Here is a 12,855-nt window from a genome sequence, read left to right as displayed (position 1 = left end):
GTCAGCACTTTCCCCCTGGTTCTGTTCCTCCTCTCGGCAAGGATCTCCGTTCACAAACACGGTTATTGGGCTTCACCTTTTGCTCCTTTAACCCTTTCACTGCCACACTACCGAAGGTCAACCCTTTCACTACCACACTACAGACGGTTAACCGTCTGTAGTGTGGTAGTGAAAGGGTTAACCTTCGGTAGTGTGGTTGTGAAAGTGTTAACCCTTTGGTAGTGTGGTGGTGAAAGGGTTAATATTTTCAAAAGCAGTCTCTGGGGGGAAAATGCTTGTCTTTTTTGTGATCATGATTTTTGTTTTTGTTGTTTTCATTGATTCATGTGTTCACTTGTTGTTTAACTCACCTCACTCACTCATCCGTCACTGGTTTCCTCCACGTGGTGTTCAGATCAAAGTGCTTTCCACGCGCTGAGCTGGCGGTGTTTCTCTCTCTGGTTCCTTTCCCTCAATCCTCCCAAATCACCTAGAAAACACTTTGCACCAGTTTCATTTAACATGCATGACCCACGCAGCGGTGATTCCATCCAGTAGAAACCACATCGCATGCTCTTTCTTCTACAAGTGATTTTTTTTCTCACATGGCCACCCAAATCCTCACCTGAAGAACAGCGTTTAGCTCCTGATGATTTAAAAATAATAACAATGATGATAATGACAAAAAAGAAAATGCTTCATGTTTCAGACTAGCTTTGATGTGACAATAATGATTTTGGTCTCTGGTCTTGAATCAAATCAAATGTGTCTGTAAGTGCCCGACGACACACGTTAATGTCCCCATGGGGCCGGGACACGTCTTCTTTAAACAAGTCAAGAAGAAACATCACAATAAGTCAAGAACAAAACAAAAAACACCATGAAATCCCACATAAATGTAAAATAAATAAATGCAACACTGTAGTGTGGTAGTGAAAGGGTTAACCTGCGGTAGTGTGGTAGTGAAAGTGTTAACCGTTTGCAGTGTGGTAGTGAAAGGTTAACCTTCTGTATTGTCGCAGTGAAGGGGTTAACCATTTGTTAGTGTGGCAGTGAAATGGTTAAATGAAATGTAAAACACATCACTGGGGCAACAGTGCTGCTGGTGATACTGCTGTTGTTTTCAGCTGCATCACAACTTCAGAGAACAAGTACAAACCTGGACACATTATACTGCTGCTGGTCTCTCTCTCGACTCTCGCTCTTTCTCTTTCTCTTTGAATGTTCTTTTCTCTCTTTCTCTTTCTCTCTGACTGTTCTCTCTCTCTTTCTCTCTCTCTTTCTCTCTCTCTGACTGTTATTTTCCCTCTTTCTCTCTCTGACTGTTCTCACCCCTCTCTCTCTCTCTTTCTCTCTCTCCCTGACTGTTTTTCTCTCTCTCTCGCTCTCTCTCTCTGACTGTTCTCCCCCATCTCTCTCTCGCTCTCTCTTTCTCTCTCTCCCTGACTGTTCTTCTATCTCTCTCTCTCTCTTTCTCTCTCTCCCTGACTGTTCTCCCCTCTCTCTCTCTCTCTCTCTCTCTCTCTCTCTCTCTCTCGCTCTCTCTCTCTCTCTCTCTCTCCCTGACTGCTCTCTCTCTCTCTCTTTCTCTCTCTCTCCCCAACTGTTCTTTTCTCTCTCTCTCTCTCTCTCTCTCTCTCTCCCCTCTCTTCTTCTCCTAAAACACAGTGGTAATTTTGGATTGGCCAGGATTAGCTGCTAATTAGCCTCATTTTAGGATGAGACGGCCGGCCACTCTGCTGTCCTGCTGAGCCGTGTGGGGGTGTGGCCTAATCAGTGTGGGGGTGTGGCCTAATCAGTGTGGGGGTGTGGCCTAATCAGTGAGGGGGTTAGCTGCTGCACCCTAATCAGTGAGGGGGTTAGCTGCTGCACCCTAATCAGTGAGGGGGTTAGCTGCTGCACCCTAATCAGTGAGGGGGTTAGCTGCTGCATAGGGCTGGGCGATATGGCCTAAATATGATATCACGATATTTTCTGACCTTTCGGCGATACACGATACACATCACAATGTTTTTCTTTTTTTCCCCCAAACAATTCATTATGAGGCTTACCAAGACAGTATTTGAGTTTGCAAGCTAACATTAAAGACAAAATAAAATACCCATGCATTTAGCATTTTTATATTATATATTTAGATGATTGGATAATTAGATTATATATTGCATATATTTAGCAATGAGATATTATATGATTTAGATATGAAATATGATTAATTGAAAATGGAGGACCCTTATGTAAAAAAGGCGAAAGTCTTTTTCTGGTCTTCATCCTCCAGTCCACTGTTGTTGTATTGAGCTGTACTGTATTGTACCCATTCTGCAATCTGTTAATAAAGTTTTCATTCATTCAGACGGCAAACAGAATAATTTTGATTGACAGTCGAGTCTGCCAATTACGTCACACCGCTTGCACCCGCCCTGCTGTTCTTAGCACCAATCGGCAAGCGCGTATTCATTTTTTACTTCCGCTATATCCGCCATTGATTTTGACGAGAGCTCAACGACAACAACAACGGTAGCTCCCCGCGGCCGACGTTTAGCTTTTAGCTCCGCAGGATGACTAAACGAGGCATAATGATTTTACTGCAACGAATGTTATAATAAAAGCCTTTCCATACATCTGTCTGATTGAAAACTTTATTAACAGACCGCAGAATGGGCACAACTCAGCACGGGCTGAGATATGAACGAGTAATGCTTGCTATCTATCTAGGTCGACCTCGAACGTTGCTATGTTCGGGTAAATACGCTGATGTTATTGAACGTGTAACTATATAACGTTAATGCCACAAAACGAATGCCTTTGTTAATCATAAGTAGTAACTTTGATGCAGTAGTGTGTGTGTGGGGGCGGCGTTGTTCAAAAGTTTGAACGTGTGGACCAGATTGACGCGACACAATCCTCTTGGGCAAAACATCACGATATCCACGATACGTTTAAAAAGTGTATCGTTAATGAACTGTACCCGATATTTATATAATATCGTCATATCGCCCAGCCCTACTGCTGCACCCTAATCAGTGAGGGGGTTAGCTGCTGCACCCTAATCAGTGAGGGGGTTAGCTGCTGCACCCTAATCAGTGAGGGGGTTAGCTGCTGCACCCTAATCAGTGAGGGGGTTAGCTGCTGCACCCTAATCAGTGAGGGGGTTAGCTGCTGCACCCTAATCAGTGAGGGGGTTAGCTGCTGCACCCTAATCAGTGAGGGGGTTAGCTGCTGCACCCTAATCAGTGAGGGGGTTAGCTGCTGCACCCTAATCAGTGAGGGGGTTAGCTGCTGCACCCTAATCAGTGAGGGGGTTAGCTGCTGCACCCTAATCAGTGTGTGGGTTAGCTGCTGCACCCTGATCCTCTTTACTGTCAAACAAGGCCACTCCAGCCTCCTCTTCTTACTTTTTCACCCCCCACTCCTCTCTCTCTCCTTACCTCTTCATCCCCCACTCCAGCCTCCTTCTTACCTCTTCATCCCCCTCTTCTCTCTCTCTCTCTCTTACTTCTTCATCCCCCTCTCCTCTCTCTTACTTCTTCATCCCCCTATCCTCTTATTAATCCCCCTCTCCTCTCTCTCTTACTCCTTCATCCCCCTCTCCTCTTCCTCTCCTCTCGTTGCCTTTCTTCCCTCCGTTCTGAGGTGGGTATTGGAGCCCGTTTGAACGTGCTGTTGACCAGCGAGTAGAAGAGGCAGCGCTGGCCCAGGTTTAGAAACTGCTCTGGTGACACGGGTGTGAGAAAGAGAAATCCTGCATTCTCTCTGTACTTTGATCTGAAGATCTCCTAGATGAGGCTCGTACGCACGCTGCCAGGGGCCCTGGGGGAATCACTGTGATTACCTTGCATCACATGGCTCTCAAGTGCCAACCATGAGAAATGAAGCCCTATTACAGTCACTTTCAATATTAAAGCCATGTTCCTCGCGGCAGAAACACGCCGTTCCTGGAGGCGGAGGCGGGCAGAGACAGATATATAGTCAGGGTGTCAGGACGCCAGGTCCCTCTGCTGTAGCTGCTGTCACCGGCGCTCCGGACCACCGTGTGTTTTCTGCTTCCATGTCCCTTAACATCTCTTAATTGGGGGCTTGGAGCCAGAAAGGTGACGTTTTGAAAGTGATTGTAGATTTAAAAAATAAATAAAAAAACATTTCTTTATGTGGTCGTACAGCTCGATGGGTAATGAGCATGGCACTAAGGCCGGGGGTTAGGGGTTTGATTCCCACCCATATTATAAACAATATACACTCAAGGTACTTTGGATGAAATCGTCCACTAAAATGCAATGTTATGTTAATGAGATCTGTGTCGTACCAATTAACCCTTTCACTGCCGCACTACCAAATGGTTTAACCCTTTCACTGCGACAATACGGAAGGTTAACCCTTTCACTGCCACATGATAACTGGTTAAGCCTTTCACTACCACACTACAGAAGGTTAACCCTTTACTATCACACTACAGACGTATGTAGTGTGACAGTAAAGGGTTAACCTTCTTTATTACATGGCGTTTTAACATTCGCCAAAATGCTTGATTGTGATTGGTCAATAGCGCTCGTCAGAGGTCCGTTATTACTCGATAGCGGACCTCTGCCGAGCAATAATGACCGCTGTGAGCAGCTGTAGCAATCAAGCCCACTGACACACTGTATCAGTGCAGCCAATCAGACACACCTGCCGGCTGCTGGCAAAGCTGCCGGCGATGACAGCGGAGCAACAGAACAGAACTGCGTCTGCATTTGATCTCGTCTTGTCGATGGTGTAAAATGAATTAGGTATATTGTTAGTAAGTTAGCCATGTAATAAGCGGGATAATGTATAGCTACGAGGTCATTGTTGCAAAATAATTGACCTTCACTGCGTTTAGAACACCTCGGCGAGGCGCCTCAGTATTCTAAACTCTGTGTCGGTCAATTATTTTGCAACAATGACCTCGTAGCTATACATTATCCCTTACGTCGTAGTGAAAGGGTTAAGAAGATTGCTAGAAACATGAGAAAAATCTATTCTGAAGAGGTAAACACGGAAGACTTAACCCTTTCACTACCACACTACATAATGTTAACCCCTTCACTACCACACTAGTGAAAGGGTTAACCTTCTGTAGTGTGGTAGTGAAATGGTCAACCGTTTTGGTAGTGTGGCGGTGAAAGGGTTAAATATCCACTACAATGATGTTTTAAACCAGTCATCATCATGTTGCTTATGGTGGACTGTTTCTGTCACGAGTATACTGTACATTATTCTGCTTCAGAACTATCATCTGAAGTGTTTTAGTGCCAGGCTTGATACCAGGACATGGTTACACCACTCGGCTAGATCCGACGGGCCAATCAGAGTAACCCCAGTACATTATGTAATATCTTCAAGGAAGCCGATTGGATATCTGAAATTGTTTGATTTTGTTCACATCCAGGGGGGGGGGGGAGATCAAAGGGCTTTAGTCGTCATTTTACATCAAATACCTTCTGTTTAAAAACAATTTAACGAGACTGAAAAACCGGCTTTGCCTTGTACTGAACCTTTAACCCTTTCACTACCACACTACAGAAGGTTAACCCTTTCACTACCACACTACAGAAGGTTAACCCTTTCACTACCACACTACAGAAGGTTAACCCTTTCACTAACACACTACAGACTAGGGCTGCAACTAATGACTAATTTGGTAGTCGACTAATCTGCCGATTATTTTTTCGATTAGTCGACTAATCGAAAACCAATGTAAAAAAAAAAAAAAAAAAGGATTTTTTTTTTTTTAAATTACCTATCTTTGTGAAAGTGGCTTCTCAGCTCTGGTCCAGCTGAAGACAGAGCAGAGGAACAGATTGGAAATTGAGCATGACCTCAGAGTTGCTTGTCTACCATCACCCCAGACTTTGAGACTCTTGTCAGGACCAAACAACAACATCATAACATGATGATCCCATAGCAAATTAAAATAATGACTCATGAAACATTTGAATTTGGATCTTTAAGCCACTTTAAATGAAAATGTATTTGAAGAACAATACAGCAATCACTCATAACAAGATAAATAAATTAAATAATACAAATTAAAGTGGAAGTGTACTTTAAATAACTTTTGTTTGCTGTGTGTGAGAGGAGTCTGTGTGTGTGTGTATGTGTGTGTGTCTTACTCTGATCGCTGTGTGAGTGAGAGGAGTGTGTGTACTGTGTAATTTGTGTGTGTGTCTTACTCTGATCGCTGTGTGAGTGAGAGGTGTGTACTGTGTAATTTGTGTATGTGTGTGTGTCTTACTCTGATCGCTGTGTGTGAGTGAGAGGAGTGTGAATGTGTGTGTGTCTTACTCTGATCGCTGTGTGTGAGAGAGAGGAGTGTGAATGTGTGTGTGTCTTACTCTGATCGCTGTGTGTGAGTGAGAGGAGTGTGTATGTGTGTGTGTCTTACTCTGATCGCTGTGTGTGAGTGAGAGGAGTGTGTATGTGTGTGTCTTACTCTGATCGCTGTGTGTGAGTGAGAGGAGTGCGTGTGTAATGTATTGTGTGTCTAGTCTGATCATCATCTCCTGCAGGGGAACAATGTTTTCAATGTCCAAAATTTGCTATGGGATCATCATGTTATGATGTTGTCTGGAACCCTGAGAAGCCACTCTCACAAAGATAGGTAGTACACAAAAAAAAAAAAAAAAAAATTAAATAATTTTTTTTTTTTTTTTTTTAATGACTAATCGACGCAACAATTTCTCGTCGACGATTTTTTTATAATCGACGTCGTCGATTATGTCGACTAATCGTTGCAGCCCAGTGGTAGTGAAAGGGTTAACCTTCTGTAGTGTGGTTGTGAAAGGGTTAACCCTTTGTCGCGTGGCAGTGAAAGGGTTACCCATTAAATGGTAGTGTGGTAGTGAAAGCTGTGCTTCAGCGGCGCTCCTGTAGTGTGTTGTTGTGCATCCTGGGAGCTCAGATGGACTGTGTGTCTTCACAGCCTCCTCCTCCTCCTCCTCCTCCTCCTCCTGCTGGCCTGTTTAGTGCCGATTACAATCCTCTCGCTCCGTGAGGAAACACACCAACATTATGGGAACACACTTACCGTCTTCTCCAGAGAGAGACAAGAAGATAGAGACCAGTTTCCTCTCTGTGTGCGTTCAGTAGAAAGCCATCCGGCTGCATGTTAGCCTAGCTTAGCACAAATGAATGGAAGCGGATGAGAAGCGGCTATCCTGGGGGTTGGCCAACTAAGACCTAGGCTAGCCACTACGCATCCGCTTCCGTTCTTTGTGTTAAGCTAGGCTAGCGTGCAGCCAGATTATGGCTGGGCGATTAATCAAAGAGAAATCGCGATCTCGATTGATAGACCTATGCAATCTCATTTCTAAATTATGATGATTTTTTTTAATAAAAAAAATGTAATAAAAAGATTTACATATTTTTTTTTATTCTTCTTTTACTTTACTTTTTTAAATGATGACGATTCTGACTTGAGTTATTTTGTATGTTACAAGAGACTTTTAAGTTTAAGTCAAGCACTTTCATATATGTTATGTTTAAGTTTAAGTCAAGCACTTTGATGTTATGTTATTATGTTGTCTGTTTAAGAAAGAGTGCAATAAATGATTTTATTGAAAAGATAAGAATCGTGTGAGAGAATCGTGATCTCAATTCTTTGAGAGAAAAATCGTCATTCACATTTGAGCAAGAATCCCTAAGCCAGATAGCTTTCTACTGAACGCACAGAGAGGAAACTGGTATCTGTCTTCTTGTCTCTCTCGGGAGAAGACGGTAAGCACATTCCCCATAATGTTGGTGTGTTCCTTTAACAATAACTCTATTTTGTAAACAGGAGAGGTTGGCAAGGCATTAACACTTTGATTGCCTAAGGCTAAATTCATGATATACCATCCGTTGCCAGCTCTATTTAATATGGAGAAGTTCCCCTTCTTTGCAGGGCTATAACTTTTTAAATTCTATTGCTAGATTGCCATTATTAGGGCCCATTCAAGGTCCTATATGTATTGTTCATTGTGTAGCAACGTTAAACTTTTTCATTCACATATTCATAGTAAAATATGGTCTAAAGTATAAGTATGTTTTCATCTCTTTCTGCAGCTTTCTCCAGAACGTGATTTATAGCCCCAAATGCATTATATTGATGATGAAATACAGTTTGATAGCGATCGGTGCCAGATGAAAAATTTCAAATGGACGTGCTTCTAGAAGTTTCTACGTATCATCTGATGTTGACCGGATGGGCGGGGGATCGTTTATAATTCCGTGGGCAACGTTATACCATTCATCTAATGTGGGTCAAATGTTCATCATAGCAGTTAGTGTCGAACACGGTAATACTACACGCTAAAACTCACCCCAGTCTCCGCAGGCCGTTGGGCGATCAGCGTGGGGTAGACAGTTTTCCATTATGGGATGTCGAAATACCCGGTCCATTTCCAGGTTGTATAATAGTATATACGTCCAAATAACGTTGTTTATTGAGTTAGGGCGAGCGATCTATTATCGAGTGTTTCAAGATGGAGTCGCGGGAGCTATAGAGAGTGGCCGGAAGTAATATGGGTGATCACCACTTCATCCACATGACTTCCTGTTTGGCGCTTCTGCCGATCGGCCACCAGATGGCGCTCTTGAACCGCTAGAGGGTTGAGAGGAGGCCAGCACTGTGTCTCAGGGCTGCGGAGGAAAAATATGATTTCGATCACAGATTTTTGAAATATTGATATTAAAGACGAGTTAGGGCGTCCTCTGCAACTTTAGCATGGCTAGGAAAGACGCCTAAACACGTTTTCGGAACTTAAAGTGTTAATAACTCATTTGTTTTTGCTCCGGTCCTTGGATGTGGACCATTAACATACATTATTACATGGCGTTTTAACATTCGCCGAAATGCTTGATTGTGATTGGTCAATAGCGCTCGGCAGAGGTCCGTTATTACTCTATAACGGACCTCTGCCGAGCAATAATGACCGCTGTTTGCAGCTGCAGCAATCAAGCCCACTGACACACTGCATCAGTGTAGCCAATCAGACACACCTGCCGGCTGCCGGCGATAATAATGACAGCGGAGCGACACAACAACTGCATCTGCATTTGATCTCGTCTTGTCGATGGTGTAAAATGAATTAGGTATATTGTTAGTAAGTTACCCATGTAATAAGCGGGACAATGTATAGCTATACTCGGTCATTGTCGCAAAATAATTGACCTTCACTACGTTTAGAACACCTCGGCGCTGCGCCTCGGTATTCTAAACTCTGTCGGTCAATTATTTTGCGACAATGACCTCGTAGCTATACATTATCCCTTACATACCACACATACAACATTTAGACAATGTTAGTGTCATTCCTGCAATTGCTTCCTATTTTCTATTCAAATGTAGAGTCTCCCTCCCTATCCTAAAACCTGGTACCAAGCGCCATGTGTAACATGTCAGAGATCAAAGCTAAGCCACTTCAATTTATGCATTTAGGGAGATATTAGATCGATATACAGAGATATTAGATGAGATATTAGTAGAGTGGATTATGTCTCAATATTATTTCCCCTAGTGACCACAAACTAAAAAACTTAATCAGATCACCACTATTCAGATTGTTTTATTCTCACGGCTTAAAAAAAAAAAAAAAAACGCACATACATTCATAAAAGCGTGGGATGCTCGTTTTCCCCGGCTCCTCAACTGTAGTAGATTCGTAAACAACGATACACAACGATCTATATTACAAACTATACAAAACAAGGTGAAAAAAAAACAAGGTTGTATAACGTTTAGCATCAATACAAGTGGTGTCTGTGTTTAACCCTTCCACCGCTTGGCACGATTATTACCACCGTCTCCGTCTTGTCTCTCCGCAGGTGACCCCAAGAGCTGGCAGAACCAGGCGCTCCCCGGGGACCCCAACTACCTGGTGGGCGCCAACTGTGTGTCCGTGCTCATAGACCACTTCTGAGGCCCCGCCCTCTGGGGTGATGATGTCACTGAAGAGCCGCGGAGCAAGGATAATGAAGTATGAAGACGAGCCCACGCTATGCTGTTTACCGCACCCCTGGAAGAAGAAGAAGACTGATGAAGATGATGAAGATGATGCTTACCAGCTGTCCTTTAAACTTTTTCCCCGTTTGAGGTTTGGAAGTAAAACAGAAAACATTTAAAAAGACTATTTACTTTATTGATGGAATGCATGCCCTGTGCCACTGAAGGAATAATGGATACGTTATATACTGTATAAGCCAACGTTTAACTGCATCTTCGCGGCTGGAGAGGTGGGTTAGGAGGTTGTACCATTGAAGAAGACATGCAGGTGTATTTGTGCTATATATGCATACAGTATATATAGTAGCATAGCTATCATTTTCAATTTACTGGAAGTTTTACTTTATTAACCGAATCAGATGGATTTACACACGCGACACACCCGTTATGTTACAGTTCAATTGACCTGACCGGAACTATAAAATCATGCTGTCGACATTTTTCCACATTATACTTTTTCCATTGAGGGAATTTCAGAAGGTTTTCGAGACGGAAGTGAGACGGCGTGGGCGCCGACGGTTCCGATTACAGCAGAGAGATGGTGTTTTGTAAAAGAAATGAATAAAGATAAATCTGTAGCAGATACTGTATGTGGTTATGAAGGTGTTACTGTACACTTGAGAGATACATGAAAAGCTCGGCTCCACGCTTCTGGAATGTTCTGCCGGGGACTAGAATGGTTCTTCTTCCTCGACTTCCTGTTTCCTCCTCTTCCTCACCGTGAAGCGACACAGCAGGGTCACCTCTCCAAACGGAGGAATACAACTCTCCCTCTCTGGCCTGAGGGGGACCTGTGCATGTGCTTTATTCAGGTCTCTCTCTCTCTCTCTCGTGTGCTCTCTCGTTCTCCCTCGCTCTCTCACTCACTCACTCTCTCTATCTCTCACACAAACACACAAACGAGCAGCGATGCCTTATCTGAAGATTATTCACTTTTTCAGTACAAAAAGAAAGAACTCTTAAGTTATGATAAATTATGGAGAAAAAAAATGAAGTGTTTTTTTTTTTTTTTTTTTTGCCATTTTGAACCCGCTGTATAAATTAAGTTGGGTTTAGCACACAAGAACAGTTCTAAAGGCTAATAAAGATATGCTCTCTTCATCTGCTATGCATATTACTTTAGAGAAGTGGCTGTATATAAAGCTAGCATATTGCCTTGGTTCTTCTGTTTGTAAATGAACTTTTTGTATGTCTTTGTCATTTTGTATAAAACGTAGAGAGAGAAAACATGTTTTAAAAAGTGAAAGAAAACAGACATGATTATCTTTGTATTCTGGTTATATATCCTCGAGCCTTGGAACCTGTAACCTAACAGTAATACATCCACCTTTTTTTTTTACCAATATATTCACAGTATATAACAGTCACAAAGAGGAAAGTGCTTTTGGGTTAAATACCTTCCAAACTGTTCTTTTCAAAGGGTTTGAACGTGTCCCCTCTTTTCAAAGGGTTTGCCCTCTTTCATCTGTGATACTGGATACTGTATTGTGTGCCCTTAAATGTATTTTTGTACTAATAGACAATATATTATGTATGGCACACCAGTACTGTTTTATTTTTTAGATATAACACTGCTTTAATTGGATTTTAGCTCTTCACGTGTGGCTGACTTTTTTTTTCTCTCCTCTGCGACACAATTTTAAGTATACCACTGTATTAATGAATAAAATCATTTTTAAAGTAAAGAGTGTTTTGTCTAAGATAAAGATCACCGCGAAGTGTGTGTGTTTCTGATTCAGATTCCTTTATTGTCACGTCATTCAGTACCTTTACAGCGAAGAAAGAGTGAAATTAAATGTGTTGTGCTTCCTTGACCATAGCAGCTTCCAATAATATAAATACAATAAATAAATACAATTGCATAGAATAAGAATAGAATATGACTAAAATAAATATCACTATATACAGTTCTAAAAAGTGTGCAATGCAGATAACAAATGGCTATGTACAGTTCCAAAAAAAGGTATGTTGTGTGATGTGCAATGTGAAATAGTGTAGCTGTGTGTATGTGTTGGTGGGAGGGGGCGTGGACTGTAGTGTGGTCCCGCCCTCGTCCCTTTGTCTCCAGTCTTTATCACAAAAAGCTTCAGAAGGTGACTTTGGGGATTCTGGTTATTGCAGCACGTGCACACATCCCCAGTCACCGCTAGATGGCGGACGAGAGTTCTTAGTTTAAATTCACACCAGGTCAGCAACAACACGAGACCGTTTTACAGCAGTGCCCCCCCCCCCCCCTCGGAGTCCTTGACGAGACCAGGCCCCCAGAAATAATTAGAATTAAGGATAGAATAATAATGTTCACCATTATTTAATGAATGGGTAACCATAGAGAATAGGTAATGTTTTAATGTTTAAGCAAATCTACCTACCATGATTTTCGTTCATTAAATTAGGCACATACTGTACTTAACACCATGTATTAACTAACTTAATTAATTCATGCGTTTTTAAAGTTACTCTGAATGAATGAAAACTTTATTAACAGATTGCAGAATGGGTACAATACAGTACGGCTCAATACACACAATTGTTAAGGGGATGCAGACCAGAGAACGAACGAACATGATTCTTGTACCGGATCTCCTCTCTGGTAAACAAGAATACCCTGAAGACTGGCAGGAGCACTCATTCAAGGGTACTACGACTATGTTTGCACCTCATGGTACCAAAGCACCTCAAAGGCGCTAAAAGCAAAATTACAAACATCTCAAAACAAACTGCTCAGACTACTGCTTGACCTTACTCCTAGAACCCACCTCACCCCTGCACACTTTGACAACCTAGGATGGCTTAGAGTAGACGACAGAGTACAGCAACTTGCAATGGGCCTGGTCTACAAGATACACTACACGACCAAGATACCCATGTACATGTCAAAA

General features: G+C 42.4%; 1 protein-coding gene across 1 annotated transcript in view; it reads left to right on the top strand.

Annotated features, from left to right (window-relative positions):
• Nucleotides 1-11,661, top strand: part of tjp1a (tight junction protein 1a) — a gene marked incomplete at its 5' end in the record, with an annotated part of 88,507 nt that extends 76,846 nt beyond the window's left edge. Inside the window, 1 exon segment of the mRNA XM_084308186.1 lies at nucleotides 9,799-11,661. Within this exon segment, the coding sequence (XP_084164312.1) occupies nucleotides 9,799-9,893 (95 nt within the window). The 3' untranslated portion in view covers nucleotides 9,894-11,661.
• Nucleotides 11,662-12,855: the final 1,194 nt, after the last annotated feature.

The sequence above is a fragment of the Notolepis coatsorum genome (assembly GCF_963971535.1).
Source record: "Notolepis coatsorum genome assembly, chromosome: 2".
Classification (NCBI taxonomy): Eukaryota; Metazoa; Chordata; class Actinopteri; order Aulopiformes; family Paralepididae; genus Notolepis; species Notolepis coatsorum.
Note: the sequence above shows the minus strand (reverse complement) of the source record. Positions and strands in the feature narration are given on the sequence as shown.